The sequence below is a fragment of the Globicephala melas genome, chromosome 16, assembly GCF_963455315.2.
Source record: "Globicephala melas chromosome 16, mGloMel1.2, whole genome shotgun sequence".
Lineage (NCBI taxonomy): Eukaryota > Metazoa > Chordata > Mammalia > Artiodactyla > Delphinidae > Globicephala > Globicephala melas.
In genome coordinates, this window is record NC_083329.1 from 9127343 (window position 1) to 9144096 (window position 16754).

Here is a 16754-nt window from a genome sequence, read left to right on the forward strand (position 1 = left end):
AATTTCCTGGGTGACAGCATGTCTTTTGTTCTAATAAGGTGACTCTTGGTGGACTCCTGAATGGGGGATAGTCACCAGAAAGACCAAGTCATGATTAAAGGCTTGGAATTTTCAGCCCCATTCCCTACTCTCTAGAGAGGGGAGAGGGCTGGAAACAGAGTGGATGATCAATCATGCCTACGTGATGACGCCTCCATAAAAATCCCTACAATATGGAATTCAGAAAGCTTCTGCGTTAGTGAATTAACGGAGGTACTGGGAGAATGGTGCACCCAGAGAAGGCATGGAAGCTCCACACCCCTTCCCACATACCTTCCCCTACACACCTCTTCTATCTGAATGTTCATCTGTATCCTTTATCATATCCTTTTACAATAAACAGGTATACAGTAATTAAACTGTTTTCCTAAGTTCTGTGAGCTGCTTTAGCAAACTAATTGAACCCAGTAAGGGGGCCACAGGAACCTCGAATTTATAGCCCATCAGTCAGAAGCACAGGTAACAACGTGGACTTACGACTGACATCTGAAGGGGGTGGAGGGGCAGTCCTGTGGGACTGAGCCCTTCACCTGTGGGATCCAGATAGGCAGTGTCAGAATTGAGATAAATTGTCAGACCCCCAGCTGGTGTCACAGCATTGCTTGTGTAGGGGAAAAAACCCACTCATTTCGTGTCAGAAGTGTTGTGAGTGTAGCAGTGTGAGAGTACAGGAAAAACACAGGAGGAGGAGTGGGTTTTTCCTACTTCTGTTAGGGGAGCCACTGACCAAAACCGCCCACTCTGGCCAGGCACGATAGTAACCACTTGCGTGAGTTCTTACAACAGGAGGTCCTGGTATGGAACATAGAACTAACAAGCTACCACCAACCAGAAGAATTCGGGAAATGTCAAAAGGACAGAGGAGAAGCCAGTCCGTATACCCTACCAACCTCCCAGAATCCTTCTCACTGGAATTCATCTTGGCTGAGCGATGCACGCACCACCAGGAAGAACCCTGAGTCAGAGTGATTGTCCAGAGACCACCCCGAAACTAACCCCATCACCATAAACCCTGAGACTGTGAGCCACGTGCAGAGCAGTCCTCCTGGGTTCCCTTACCCTGCCACTCTCCGCCTGGGCGCCCCTTCCCAGTAAAGTTTCTTGCTTTGTCAGCACGTGTGTCTCCTCAGACAATTCATTGCCGGGTGTCAGACAAGAGCCTACTCTTGGGCCCTGGAAGGGGTTCCCCTTCCTACAACACTTACATTGTTTGTAAAAGAAAAAAGGAAAGAGAAGGAAAAAGAACTGTCCAACAACAGAGGGTTTGTAATTTATAGTAAATTCATGGCAAAACTACTACACAGTCATGAAAAATGACATGAAATAATTTTTGATGACTTGGAAAATGTTTGAGATGTAAGTGAAAAAAGCTGTTTACAAAGTATCCCCATTTCTAGGGGCAAAAGTACAAAGAAAGGCTCAGAAGAAAACATGAAAAGTGTTAAATGTTGTTTATCTATGCTTTCCAGATATTTTACAATAAAAATATACTTCTGAAATAAGAAATAAATATAAAATTTTTGTATTAATTATTGCATTAATTCAGTAAAGATGTACTGCTTGACTTTTGATAGCAATACAAAAATCAACATGCAGTAGTTAAACCATCACACAATAGAAGAATTAATTTATTACCTGAGTTGGGGTAATGATGGGCACACCACCAACAATGTCAGTTCTGTAAGACACTTGCTTCTTCCCACATTCACCTTGGCGACTTGGATTATCAGAATGAGGTTGTGAGTCTGACTGCTTTGGTACCTAAAATAGTAAGTCAATGAATCATTTTGCAACAAGCATTATATATGAGACCCTCTTTATCACAGAATTTCCAACTGATCATCAATTTATATATAATTGGCATATATAAAAATTATTTTTAGTATATGCAAATACCCCTTTAAGTTCTCATACTAATTTTTCTTTTACAGTATTACTTTATGACACAGCCATCATTTACTGAGTGCTTACTTGGGCAGGTACTATTTCATATATTTTCCCATTTAACCCTCCTGTCAACCCTATGCATAGGGGGAGCATCGCCACCGTAGCAGTAAGAAAACAGGCTCAGGGGCATTAGGGAACATAAGTTTTTTTTTTTTAATTAATTAATTTGGTTGCGCTGGTTCTTGGCTGCAGCAGGTGGGCTCCTTTGCGGCTTGCCGGCTCCTTAGCTGCAGGACATGGGCTCCTTAGCTGCAGCACACAGGCTCCTTCGTTGTGGCATGCAAACTCTTATTTGCGGCATGCATGTGGGAATCTAGTTCCCTGACCAGGGATCAAACCCACGCCCCCTGCATTGGGAGCACAGAGTGTCATCCACTGTGTCACCAGGGAAGTCCCAGGAACATAAGTTTAGATCCTGGCTATTCCACTTTCTAGCTAAGTTCGTGTAACTCTCTTCCACACTTAACCGCTATACTGCATCCCTAGTTTATCAGAGCACTTGACATTGTATTACCTCTCTGTGCTGTTACCTTTCCCTTTCTTCCATTCCTGCCCAAGATTTTGCAACATCCCGAGGACAGGGGATCCTGTCCCTTTAGATGCTTCCCCTAATGACTCTCCCCAGGCCTTAGGCCAACCCTCTACCCTCTCTCCATATTTAAACTACAATACCAGTCGTGGGCAGAAACAAAAGAAAGGGGGCTTCCCTCGTGGCGCAGGGCTAAGAATCCGCCTGCCAATGCAGGGGACATGGGTTCGAGCCCTTGTCCGGGAAGATCCCACGTGCTGCAGAGTGACTAAGCCTGTGTGCCACAACTACTGAGCCTACGCGCCTAGAGCCCATGCTCTGCAACAAGAGAAGCCACCACAATGAGAAGCCTGTGCACCGCAACTAAGAGTAGCCCCCACTCACTGCAACTAGAGAAAGCCCATGGGCAGCAATGAAGACACAACGCAACCAAAAATAAAAAACAAATAAATAAAATTTAAAAATAAAAAAAACTTTTTTTAAGTTAAAAAAAAAGAAAAGAAAGAAGGAAACAAGAAAGGCAGAGAAGAGAAATGAATTCCGGAGGGGAAAGCCTGAATTCTTCTAAGAGTTTTTTTCTAAGAGGTTGCACATTTTGGAGTGCTTTTTAAAGGCAATATGATAATGGACAGAATTTTACTTGACGAGATTTGCAAAAATACTTAAGAATGAAAGGGCTATAAAGTTCACTGCACCCAGAAACAATTTGCTAAGGAAGTCCCAGTGTTTTCTAATGAACAGCATCATGTATTTCAATTATTTTGACAATGTGGCCAAGTTATCCTTAAGAACAGAAAACGGCATTAAAAGAATTTGAAACCAGAGACAGAATTATCTATTCAACTTATGTATTAGCTGAAATGTGCTGTTAAAAGGTGACCCATATAAAAAGTGGCTATTCCCTCTCAAGAAGTTGAGGATTTAATCATACATGAGAATATCCTAAAAAATACCTTTAATATCATCCTAAAAATATACTAAAATTTACATTGGTTTTTCCATTTTTCTTCTAGAAATGACAGTATATTAAAAATCCTTGGGCTTCCCTGGTGGCGCAGTGGTTGAGAGTCCGCCTGCTGATGCAGGGGACATGGGTTCGTGCCCTGGTCCGGGAAGACCCCACATGCCGCGGAGCGGCTGGGCCCGTAAGCCATGGCCGCTGAGCCTGCGCGTCCGGAGCCTGTGCTCCGCAATGGGAGAGGTCACAACAGTGAGAGGCCCACGTACCGCAAAAAAAAAAAAAAAAAACCTTCCCTATGCTGTTAAACCTACTGCTTCTCATTTGTCCTTATAATAAAATAAAATGCTAAGTATAGCGTAATTCCAATGTTACAGTTCAACAATTAACTTAGAATTGCATTTTTTTTTTAAAGTGACCTCCCTAGACAGATGGCAAATGTCAAAGACATTGAACATGCTTGGTTTAATTGCCTATTGCCTTTTTCCCCTCTCCCTTGCTTCCCTATCCTTTATTGTTCTGACTGTTGTTTTGTGAGAGATTTGAATGTATTTTTGGCAAGTATTTGCACATGATCCTAACAGTAGGAAATTCTAATAGTAGAAAAACGAAAAGGTAAAGATGACTAGAGAACAGATGAACAAAATGGAGAATAATGGCAGGGCTTAAAGACTGAAACCTAAGGCATGCAAGAACAAACTCTTGGGTGTTAGGATCTTTCTGAGGGCTCTACCCATGACCTGCAGGCTTTGGGGCACACACTTCTATTAGGACTAAAGTCCTGTATTCAGCTTATTCTGTCTACTCCCAGTTGTCAATTAAAAAAAAAAAAGTTTAGAATTTTGGCCATAATTTAAAAACATTAATTTTTAGATTAAAATCTAATATTGAGGGCTTCCCTGGTGGTGCAGTGGTTAAGAATCCACCTGCCAATGCAGGGGTCACGGGTTCGAGCCCTGGTCCAGGAAGATCCCACATGCCCCGGAGCAATTAAGCCCGTGTGCCACAGCTACTGAGCCTGTGCTCTAGAGCCATGAGCTACAACTACTGAGCCCGCGAGCCACAACTACTGAAGCCAGCGCGCCTAGAGCCCGTGCTCTGCAACAAGAGAAGCCACCGCAATGAGGAGCCCGCGCACCGCAACAAAGAGTAGCCCCCACTCGCCGCAACTAGAGAAAGCCCGCACGCAGCAACAAAGACCCAACACAGCCAAAAATAAATAAATAAAATAAATAAATTTATTAAAAAAAATTTTTTTTTGATTTTCCAAACTCTAGTCAATACTTCCTTCAGGGTTGTTCCTCTACTATTGCTCTTCCTCTCTTTTTTTTAAATAAGGGGAAAATTTTTTAATGGTAGCCACCAACACACACTCAAAAAGACTTCATGAAAGTAAGGAAAGCCATAAACTATGGTGTTGGATGATGGTCCATTAAGACGGCATGGTACTATAATTAATAAGTAGATAAATAACCACCATTCCCTTACCCACTGCCCTCTAATCACCTCTATTCTGAAACCACATACCTCCAAAATCTAATTTTGGATTTCCAAAACTTTTAAGTTTACATATTACATTGTACTCAGCAGACTACTAAATTACATAGGTTCACCAAAACGTCATTTGGAGTGACTCCACAGAAAGGTAAACTGCACATATATTAAAATGTAAACTTGAAATATTCAAAGAAATCTACACGTAAATCACCAGCAATTTCCATAGTAAAGTATGACAAATTAAAGATTCTGCACTGAAATGTGTAAAATGCATATGCAATTAAAACTGGTAAGATTTTTTAAAGAATAAAGTTAAAAATATATCTTATTAAAGCATGGGAAATTCTTTCATTGCTATTCTATGAGTTAATGTGTATCTATATAAAACTGATTTTTAGTAAGTGCTATCAATTCTATACTCACTTTAATATAGTTATAATCACTTTGTTGACTGGCTATGGATTTCTATATCTTAAATATATATTCTCTAAATGTGAATTATAAAAACACAAATATCAACAGATTTATCTTAAAAACTATAAAAATTTCGACATGTAATTGAATAAGCTTAAAGTGTCACTTGTATAAGATGGTTTCATACCATTAATAAATTAGACATAGCAATTCAAGAATCTCCCAAATGGTAAAAAGCCTGAGACCATTCACTACTTTTTCTCTTAAAGCTCTAAGAAACCAGTGCTGCTTATCACTGCAAATGTAAAAAAAATAGATTAATTCAGTAAAGTTACTACATGTTGTCGTTCTGAAGAAATTTTCCAAATAGGGAATATTTATTTATTAAGAGTCAAAAACAATCAGTTAAAACCTTTTAAGAAAATGAACTTCTGAATCAGTTTAAAATTGCTTTCCTGAAACTGCACAAACCGAAAATAACTGCTGCTCCACGTACAGATCAGATGCAGTGCGTGGCTGTTTTCTGTCATGTGGTAACAAGCTGTTCTGGTGCAAGATAAAAAATCGACTTAACTCTGAGAACAGCTTTAATTATATTAACTCTTTATTGTGTTGTGATATAAATACGGAATCACTTATTTAAATGGAAACGAACATATGCTGTCAGGGCATATGTTTTTAAAGAGTAAGTCATTTAGGGTCAGTAAATAACCTCATTTTAGTAAAAATACACTTCAATTTACACAAATCTCACACAGGACCTCCTTGCCCACACTTCCCATGCGGGCCTGCTGTGTGTGTTTTCTCCAGTAGTGTGTAAAGAGGAGAAAGGGAAGGAGAGGCTTCATCAGGGAACAGTTCCTGCCTACTTGCTCATCAGCAGCAGTAGTAAACTCGCCCCGAAGTTTGTTTTCTGCTTCAGGGTCAAAGAGTAAGGAAGGAGGCTCTTTTTTTCAGGAAGCAGTGAGGTGCTGCACTTCAGGGTTAGGTTCCAGACTCAAGCAGATGGGGTGGCTCATGGCTCCACAACTTACCAGCCATTTAACCCATAAAAGTTACTCAATCCTTCTAAGTCTCACTTTTCCAGATACTTTATATAGAACCTTCAGTGCAAGGCCTGGCACACTATAAATAATCAAAACATATTGATTCCATCAGAAAACCAAGAAGAGAAGCCCAGGTTGGAAGCAGGAAGCTACAGCATAGGAGGAAAGTGCCCGGGAACTGGAGGGAAAGAAGCGATGCCTGAGACAAACCCCTCAAGGACCACGCAGGCAGGACCCTCTGGTTGCCACAGCTCTTCTAATCAGTCCCTATTCTATCCCCATATGTCATTTCTAAGCCCTTTGTCTGCCTTGTCCCACTCCTATCTTCAACTCCTACCTACCTAACGCCAGTCCCAGTCACGGCTTAGAGGAGAGACGGAATGCCACTCCTGTTCCCTGGGTAGGTGGCAGGAAGTCTCTTAATCTTCCCTGGGGGTAAAAACATATCCTCAAGGTAAAACTCTACATGCATTTTCCCCTAGAAACACTACTGTAAACAGTGGTTAAAATCTACAGTAAGGGACTTCCCTGGTGGTCCAGTGGTAAAAAATCTGCCTTCCAATGCAGGGGACACAGGTTCGATCCCTGGCCGGGGAACTAAGGTCCCACATGACGCGGGTTAACTAAGTCCAAGCGCCACAACTACTGAACTTGCGCGCCTCAACCAGAGAGCCTGCATGCCGCAAACTACAGAGCCCACGTGCTCTGGAACCCTCACGCCACAACTAGAGAGAAGCCCGTGCGCTGCAAGGAAAGATCCCGCATGCCTAAACGAAGATCCAGCATGCTGCAACTAAGACCCGAAGCAGCCAAAAATAAATTTTTTTAAAAAGTTAAAAAAAAAAGTATCATAAATAATTTTTTTAAAAAATCTACAGTAATATAGACCCTTATTAGGTACACAATGGGTTAAAAAGGCATCTATGGGCTGATTTTAGGGGCCAATAGTTACCATGTACAAGAAAATTCATTCACATTATAACCTGTGTTTTAAACAAACTTTGAGTAACTCTGGGACAAACTGTTGGTAAGCTGAAGACACTCAGTAACTTTACAGTTACAGTTACAGTAACTTTACAGTTACAAACTGTAAAGATCACATCCACACATTAAAATTTTTTCACACAAAAAGTACAAATACTTACTGTAATTTTTATAGCTTTGTTCAACACATTTACCCATTCTACTAGGTCCTGCTGATCATTGGCTTGTAGGAAATATTTCCTCATCCCTGCATTCATAACTGTTGAGAGACAAAACAAACTACAACATACGAAATTTTGCACTTGTTACCTCTAAATTTATGTCTGCAGCAGCTGAAAAACCTTGCAAGCTTCAGTATTGTGACTCTCTCGAATTTGACAAAATGTTAGACCATATATGATACTTCTTTTATCACTCAATAACATAGGTAAAACTCTCATTTTTAATGGCCACGTTTTTCAGTGAATGTAAAAATACCACAGTTTATTTAGCCAATCCTCTGTCAATGAGCATTTAGGCTATTTCTGATTTTTGAAACTATATAAAATATCCCAATGAAACATATACGTATACTTCTCCACACTTGGGATAGCACTAGCATAGGATAAATTTCTTAACATAGGCTTACTGGGTCAAAGAAAATTCACATTTAACATTTTTATAGATATTAGTAAATTGTCTTCTCCAAAGGCTGAATCCATTTACACTCCTACCAGTAGTGTATCCAAAGGCCTATCTTGTCTAATAGTCCTCACCAGTACCTCTTGTTTTCAGCCCCAAGGCTCTGTGACATTATTTCCTAGACCTCCTTGCCAGCACGGGCCGTGTTCTGCCGATGGGAGCTCCTGGCGGGAGCCTGGAAGGTGGGAGGGAGGTGGCGGAGGGGACTCCCATGCAGAGTCCTGCTCTTGCTGGTCTCCCTCCAGCAGCAGCCAACACACAACGGCCACTGCTCCAGGCTCTTCTGCTGCTCCCTCCCTCCATCAGCCTTGCAGTCCCCTCAGAGAGTCCTAGGTTCTGGTAAGACCATCTCCTCCCTTTCCTCTCTCCAGCCCTGGGGATGGTAGCTGCTTCATGCAGGTTCTAATTTGTGGGTTACTTCAGCATTCCCTTTGTGCTCCTTCAGCCTTTCAACATCTGGTTATCCAATTCCCTGTAACAAATGCCATGGGTTTGAAATGCCAAGTGTGGTGTGTTTTCCTGACTCTCTGTCAACCTAACTGGTGAAAAATTATACCTTGTTTAAATATGAATTTCTTTGATTACTGAGACAAATTAGCTTTATATGTTTATTGGCCACCCGCATCTGTTTTGTGAGCTGTTTATTTTCTTTACCCATATTTCTACCGAGTTGTTGATTTATTTTTTACTGATTTATAAGCACTTTTGTATTAATCCTTTGTTTTATTTCAAGTACTTTTCCCAGTCTATCATTTGTCTTTTCACTTAGTTCATGGTATCTCTGATCAATCAGAACCAGTCTATCAATCTTCTTCTTTTCCTTTAATGATTCTAGCTTTCACATCATATTAAGAAAGTCTCTCCAACTCAAGATTATAAAAATAAACAGCTTTATTTTTCCAGCACTTATGCATTTTCTTTATGTTTATAATCTTAATACATTTGGAACTTTTTATGCAATTTAATTTACATATACCCCTTTAGTGACTACCGACTTCTATAAAGCAAAGCACACCTGCATATAGTTGTTGACAAACTACTAGTCAATGTTCAAATTAAAGCTTATTAATTATACATCACACGATTTATTTTTAAAAACAAACATTATTCTAGGAGATAAGGCATCTGAATAGCTACAGTGCTGCAATTTTTTTTTTTTGTAAATATACAAATAACTTCCAAAAGTCTCCATCAAAATTTTAAATGGTATACTAACAGTTGAATGTGACTAAGGGAAGCGGGTAATGAAAACCCTCAAGGGAAAAAAGCTTATTTCTCAAATACACAAGATTATGAAATTGAGACTGAGACCAAGACACTAAACAAGAGCTTCCTTGTATTGATACGAGAGTCTTATCTTGTGAAGTGCTATAAAACAATTAGTTTGGACCTAAAGAAATTTAACACACTATAAATCTGTTCTTTTATACCTTACTAGAGATTGGAGAAATTATAAATGCCATAAATATAAATTAAGATAAATTAGTAACTCACTAGGCTATTATATATGTCAATATATAGCTTCTGTTTTTAATTTCTAACAATCAGTAAAGCATCCTTTCATAATCTTTTTCCAGCTCCGGCTAAAGCTGAGCTCTCCTCATAACAGCTATTTTCCTCCTCAATGTTGTTTTGGGCAACTACCTAAAACATCTCAAGAGTTTAAAAATCTAAGCTCTTGGTAATACACTACACCTGCTATAAAGTGCTTAATACACATATTTTTGAATAAATAACATTTATATAAGGATCTCTTTGAAGGGAAAGAAGAGAGGCAAATACACCTCTAAAAAGACTCTCAGCACACTTTGCAGTCTGAATAAAAAATCATGTGCTTTAAGCATTATTTAATGGCAGGAAGAGGCACAGTGATACGACAGGAGGGAGAATCAGAGCCTGGAGCTGGCAGACCTGACTAGCTCATGCACTTACTAGCAATACCATCTTATGAAATGTATTTAATCTCTGACTCTTGTTTTCCTCATCTATGAAGTGGAATGCCACCCATCCCTGCCTTGGGGGGTGGAGGTGATCTGTGTAAAGAAACTAGCACAGTGCCTGGGATAGAACAGATATTCTTTTTCACCATCTTCATCACCTTCATCATCATCATCATCACCATCATCATCACTTGGTGGTTTCCAAGTAAAGAAGTATTGTGGAAAATGTAAAGCAAATTACTAAAAACTTATATTAGCAATGCTGGGGGAACAGTGGACAGGGAAAGGAAGGAAAAAACTTTTAATAATAATAATAAACTGTATGAAACCTGTAACTTCCCATGCTTTTAAAGCAAGGGTTTCATTGTGTATAATGAATGCATAGCAGAGGCTTGTGTGCTTACTATCTTTTCACTTAAGTACTCCCTTATTTCATTTCAAGTCTTTACCATCAAAGTGAATGTACCAAATGGATAAAACCTGAAGCATAAACATTAGCTTGACTCCAAACAAAAATCATTTCACACCCCAGGATCAACTGGTTACGGTTCAAATATGGTTATGGGTCAAACGGTTATGAGACATTTTATTATATTTCTTTGCCAGTTTTCTCCCATTTTCTCTATCGCTACTCTTTCTCTATCCTTTCCTTCTCTATTAGTCAGACGTTGGCTTTCTTAATGGAAACTCTAATTTTCTTATTTCTCTCCTACTATCTATCTTTGTTTTATTTTTAGCTTTCTTTGACTTCTTCTTTGGAGTTTTGCATTGTCTCATGTTCTTTTTCCTATGTGACAGTTCTTTCTTCTCAAATGTCATGCAATCCTGGACTGGCCAAGACCAGGATTGCATTTTGGTACCATATTTAAAAACAAGGTAACAAAAAACGGATTGGAAGCTCTCTTGAATATACGTAGGGTTTCTGACTGGTGGGCTTTGCTGTACAGCAATCTCCTCTGGCAGAAACGCCCAGCTGTCAGTACCTATGGCTCTCTTCTCTGGGGTGTTCAGATTCTTGCCCCACCTCCACCTGGCTGCCTGGTGCTCTGGGCCTGGACACGGGAAACAGTTGCATTCAGCGTGCAGACGTTTTCATTTAATCCTCCCATTTTCTGTTTCATGCCTCATCCCCCCACTTCTCTGAGACTACTGTCCCCACGCACACAGCCTCACTGATTCTATTTCTGGAGATACTACACATGCCATTCCTCGCTGGGATGGGGGAAGGGTGGCTGCCTGCCGGAGCCAGATGGAGGTAGGGACTAGAGGTTGTTTCTACGTAGACATGCAAACAAAGTCCCTGTGTTGGGTCCCTCCTCCCTGTTGCCTCCCCAGACCAAAGCCAACACCTAGTCTATCCAGAGCTGGCGTGGGGGCAGGACATGGAAATAGCTACCTTCCACTGGTCTCTTCTACTCTGTCAAGTCATTTATTCCTCCTCCATCCACTTTCCATCTTTATACACTGTGGATTACAGAAATCTGCTAGTTTCAGCAAAGATGGTTTGGATGTTTCTTGTTCTCACTGTTTGGGGGCAATCTGAGAGGAAACAGGGAAGGAAAGTCTTTATGTTGCCATTTTGAATGGAAGCTGTAGTTCCATTTTAGAAGCCAGTGCCTCTCTCTGAAGGCAAACATTTTATGAATCTTTACTCCCTCTAATATAAAGGACCAATAAACTGTTGGCAGACCAATAAATAACTGTTAATCTCTGATTTCAACTAAAATCACTCATTCTAAATACCCCAGTAACTGAACGGCAAATCTTTTACTGTCTATTGCTAGCCCTTCAAACTGTATGTTTGAGATTTTACATTAAAGACCTGTCAAGAGTATGCACATGATACACTCCAAAATACAAAGTTCTCTATCACTTGACTTGCCCCCAGTAGCCTTCCATTCAACAAGGTTCTGAGGCATTTTCCTATTTGGCAACCAAAAATTATAAATTTGTAATAAATACATGACTTTTTATTAGTTTCTTAGTGGCAATAAAAGCATTATAGAGGATTCTCTGAACAGCTATACTACATCTTGCTCATATCACATTTCCTTACTGGATATATATGATTGCCATCAGATGCTATCCCTAACATACTGCCTACAGAAGAAACCTGCTCTTTTCAAGCAAAAGAAAACAAAGAAATTTAACATCAATTCTACCCCAAGAAGTATCTTTTTTACTTAATGTAAAATAGTCCCTATTGATGTCAGCTGGAAACTGACATCAATAATTTCATCACTAATGTCCACTAACATACGCTGTAACAGCATATCGATCCTCCCAGCTTCAAGTACACCCACTATTTTAACAGATTCTAAAGTTTTCCATTCTTGATCTTCAAGCTCCATCCAGTCCTCAATTACTGTCACCAGAATATTTCCATTTGGACGTTTCCCCACCATTCAAACTCCTTACCGAACATTTCACCCTATCTAATCTGCTCTCCTGGATCCCTCATTTCTTTCCTTGAAGCAAACCTACTGGACACCTCTCTTCCCTTCAACTCCCACATATCCAGTCACCGAGTCCTTGTGCTTTTCCTTTTGATGTTCTTCATACCTCCTCTTTCCCCCAATTCAGGCTCTATGTTAGGAACAGCAGTTCAAAAGCCACTTAACTAATGTACTTGCATCAAGCTCTCCGATCCATAAAAAAAAAAAAAACTTCCTTCACCCTATATCTACTTTCTAGATGCTCTCTAATTTCTCTTCTCTCGTTTTCCAGAAAATAAAAGAAACAAACAAAAAAAAATCGCTTGTCGGGCTTCCCTCGTGGCGCAGTGGTTGAGAGTCCGCCTGCCAATGCAGGGGACACGGGTTCGTGCCGCGGTCCGGGAAGATCCCACATGCCGCGGAGCGGCTGGGCCCGTGAGCCATGGCCGCTAAGCCTGCGCGTCCGGAGCCTGTACTCCGCAACGGGAGAGGCCACAGCAGTGAGAGGCCTGCGTACCGCAAAAAAAAAAAAAAAAATCGCTTGTCAACACGTTACACCCTGACTCCTCTCTTTCTACTTTTCAGTCTCTCACCATTCTCTCCAGCTTTACTGAGTGTTCAGTTCTCTGCTCACACCTTGTTCTTCTCCTCTGCACGCCTCTGTCCTCCCAGCTTTTCTCCCCAGTGATAAAGGATGATCAGGTTAGTCTCATCCAGTGTGGCTCCCTTCACTCCCAAGATCTCCAAAAAGGATCTGAAGCTCTTCCTTGAATAGACTGTACATTGCTTTATCTACCGCCTGTGATAAATGTAACGATAACTCCCTGGTACTGTATCTGTCTGTGAGACAGCCAGCCCGTGAGATTCTTAAGGGCAGCAATTGCTTCTTATTACTCTCATAGCCCCATGGCAAGCACAGTGCATATACCAGACATTCATTAAATGTTCACTGAGCACTTAATCAAATACCCTCAACTACCCTTGCTCCCAAACTGTAAACTTCTCATTACCCATAAGCTGCAAACTAAATCCTTTCTGTTATTTAAGTATTGAATATCAAATAATATCGGGTAGAGCGTTTAAAATTAATCTCACTGGACGTGATCACTATAAATGTCTAGATAATGATTACACATGGGCTGAGTGGGAGGAGGTTGTGACTGGGATGGGACACAGGAAAGAGGCTTCAGGGGTTGGGGAGCAGTTTTATTTCTTCACCAGATGACAGTTTCAAGGGAATTTGCCTTAGAATAATTCATTACCCTATAGGATTGTGCTGTGTGGTTTTCTGTGACTGTTTTTTCTTACAATATGATGAAATTATATTAGTCTAACTTAAAATAACTAACGTATAAAATATGGCTACTCACCAAAACAGAACTCAGCCTTTGGCCTTAGCTTAGTTGCATCGCTAACCTAACAAGAAAGAGAGATGAATCACTCACTTCTTCATGTGCTACTATAACCAATCTTAAACACTATGTGAATTCCACATGTATGATTTCCCAGTAATCATACACATTTAGCACACAGATCTAAAATTGAACTTTAAGGCAACTGGAAAAGAACTGTAAATTAAATTTAGAATATGGGTTCCAACTTTAAGATGTTTAAAACAAATGATACTTCCATGCTCTCTTTGAACAAAATTGTTTTTTCTTCAAAGGAAGTGCAAAGAAATTGAAAATAAACCATTAAGTTTTATGTCACACATACACATATTTTTGGTTTAATGTAGTTTTCAAAATACCCTCAATGAATACACCACAGAAACTATGAATTCTTGCCAAATTGCATATTTCTAAATTAGCTGTGAACTGCATGAGGAAATGGTGGTGGGTAAGGGGGAGATTGTATATTTAATAAAGTCCAAAAATCCAGAAGGCATTAACCTGCAATGAGGGAATCAAAATGGCACTGGATTCCCACTTGTACATTAAAATACCCTAGGATAATAATGGGCCCCTCCTTTACTAAAAGCGGCACATGGTCCCGTATAGAAGGTGAAGCAACTAGTTGCACCTGGTTGCTGCTAGCCCTTTAAATAAAGTAGCTCACATGGAAGCCCATTCACGACTGTTGCCATGCTGTTGCCCAGTGTTAGAACTTACAACTGTAGCATCTGTTCTGTACCTTCAGAAGGAATTCTAAGTCTGGGGTTCCTGACTGATCTCAACTACAAATTGAGCAGTGAGTCACAATGAAATTTGTTCCAGGAATTAATTCTGGGGAAAAAGTGGCATGTCTAAAGTAGAGTACAAGGTGTACAATTCCAACTTCAGTAAGCTGTGGGACAGAGATGAAACCTAACAGAACTACACAGGGAAGGTTATATTTTAAAAAGGAAGCAATGGAGGAGGGGAATGCAGCTGGCCAGTCAGTCTGCCTGCTTTGCTGAGTTAATACCTTAATTTTTAAAAAGACCAGGCAACAAGCAATTGAAAAGATACAGGCACATGGGCAATTTCTACCTCAAATGCCTATTCCAAGAAAACAGGCCTTTCCACATCACTTCATTAAGAGTCAAAGGTCCCTGGCAGCATATTTACATTGTAGTATACCTTTACTGTAGGCAATCAAGTAAAGGGGAGGTGGGGGCCGGAATTATCTACAATTTATTCTACAATGTAATTCTACACTTGCTTCCTAATGATAGTCTCTATAGAATTTAAGCTGTAAGATACCCTGAAGTATTACTAAATGTCTTAAATTTACAGGAACACTTGAGATATACTTCAACAATATTTGTCTTTTGCAAATTTACATAATATGGCTTTAACATAAAATGGTTCCCTTTAAATATGTAATTTTTTTGGTCAATGAGAATGAATAGCTCTATTATGATGCTGATAACAGCTTTTTTTAATCAAAATAGCTTTCTTTTAAATAGAGGCACACTTGTAAATTGTTCTTCTGTTGAAGACCTTTGCTAACAAATCTCAGTGTATGCATAATAGTATGTATATGCATATTAATCATACTGAGTTGCTATTTTTCATATCTCATCTTAAGTCATCATCAAGCTTATTACTTTGTGTAAAACAAAACTAGTTCCTCAGCATCTCTCTATCTCAGTTCCCAAAACACTAAGAAAAGACAATAAGAGGGAAAAAACTACCTAATACCAAATCTAAATTTCTGAAAAGAAAAGAAAAACAGTATTGCAAAAATTCCAGAAAAATCAACAAACAAGAAAACAAGTTAGTAGAGACAAAGTCAAATGAGGGAAAAAAACCCAGCTTTTATCATGAAGATGGTTCATATTTTCCTCAAAGTAAAACATAAAGGAACAAACAAAGGTAATGAGATTAAAAATTACAGTTTAAATAAATAAATACAGACTTAGAAAAATCTTCTCCAGATTTCCCAAAGACAGAACCTAATTGGTAACAGATGAATCTCCCCTTCTGACGTTCATATACCTGATCATAAAAGTTAATGTTAACTTTTCAATTTGCCACATCCTGTAATTTAACTCCATATTCTTCCTAATTTTATCAAAGAACTTCCTAAACATAGTAATCAGGTACTGTTTTCAATGTAATATGAACCAGAACATCATCTTAAATGGCAAAGCGAGGAGATGGCTCCTTTTATTCACACTCTCATTCTAAGGGATTTTAATTCATGCATGAATGTAAGACAATACAGAGAGACTACCTTTGAAATGTAGGTAAGTTTAATGGCTCCAACACGTGATGATCCAGAAGGCAGGTTCTATAAACAGATTATTAATATATAATTATTATCCAACATTACAAATTTATTTCATATAAAATGTTCTACACACACCAAAAAAGTTAAGAAATCAGATTTTTTTAAATGTCACACTTTACAAATTAACATTCCAGTTCAAGTATTTACTAAGTCTGAAATCAAGTGGACAACATGGATAACAAAACTGAACTCTAGTCTGTTCCACCACAACGCATTTTATAACTAAAAGGCTATTTTGATAGCACTGTATCTAAACTTTTCTTTTTCATAAACAAGATCAGATTTTACTCCAGAAAGCAATGGGGAAAAATATTTAGACATAAAACAAACACAAATGTAAGAAATTTCAAGAGTATACATGTAACTTTGTTTTATTAAAATTTTTAAATCAAATATATCTCTTGAAAAAGACTGAATTTTCCCTCATTTAAATTATATTAGTATTTATTACACCATAACTAATCTACATTTATACCATTTTTCCAAAAAATTATTGATACTTTTAAAACCATATTCAGGGAATGTATATATTGGCACTTTCATAAAAAAATATTTTTATTCTTCCCT

General features: G+C 39.1%; 1 protein-coding gene across 4 annotated transcripts in view; it reads right to left on the reverse strand.

Moving 5' to 3' along the window:
- Positions 1-16754, reverse strand: part of PLEKHA1 (pleckstrin homology domain containing A1) — a 58558-nt gene that overhangs the window by 16405 nt on the left and 25399 nt on the right. For all 4 annotated transcript variants that reach the window (XM_030839317.3, XM_030839318.3, XM_030839316.3 and 1 more), the window contains 4 exons: positions 16131-16187; positions 13841-13886; positions 7576-7673; positions 1675-1800 (listed from right to left, as the gene is read on the reverse strand). In XM_030839317.3, coding sequence (XP_030695177.1) covers positions 1675-1800; positions 7576-7673; positions 13841-13886; positions 16131-16187 — 327 coding nt within the window. The remainder of the gene's footprint in view (positions 1-1674; positions 1801-7575; positions 7674-13840; positions 13887-16130; positions 16188-16754) is intronic.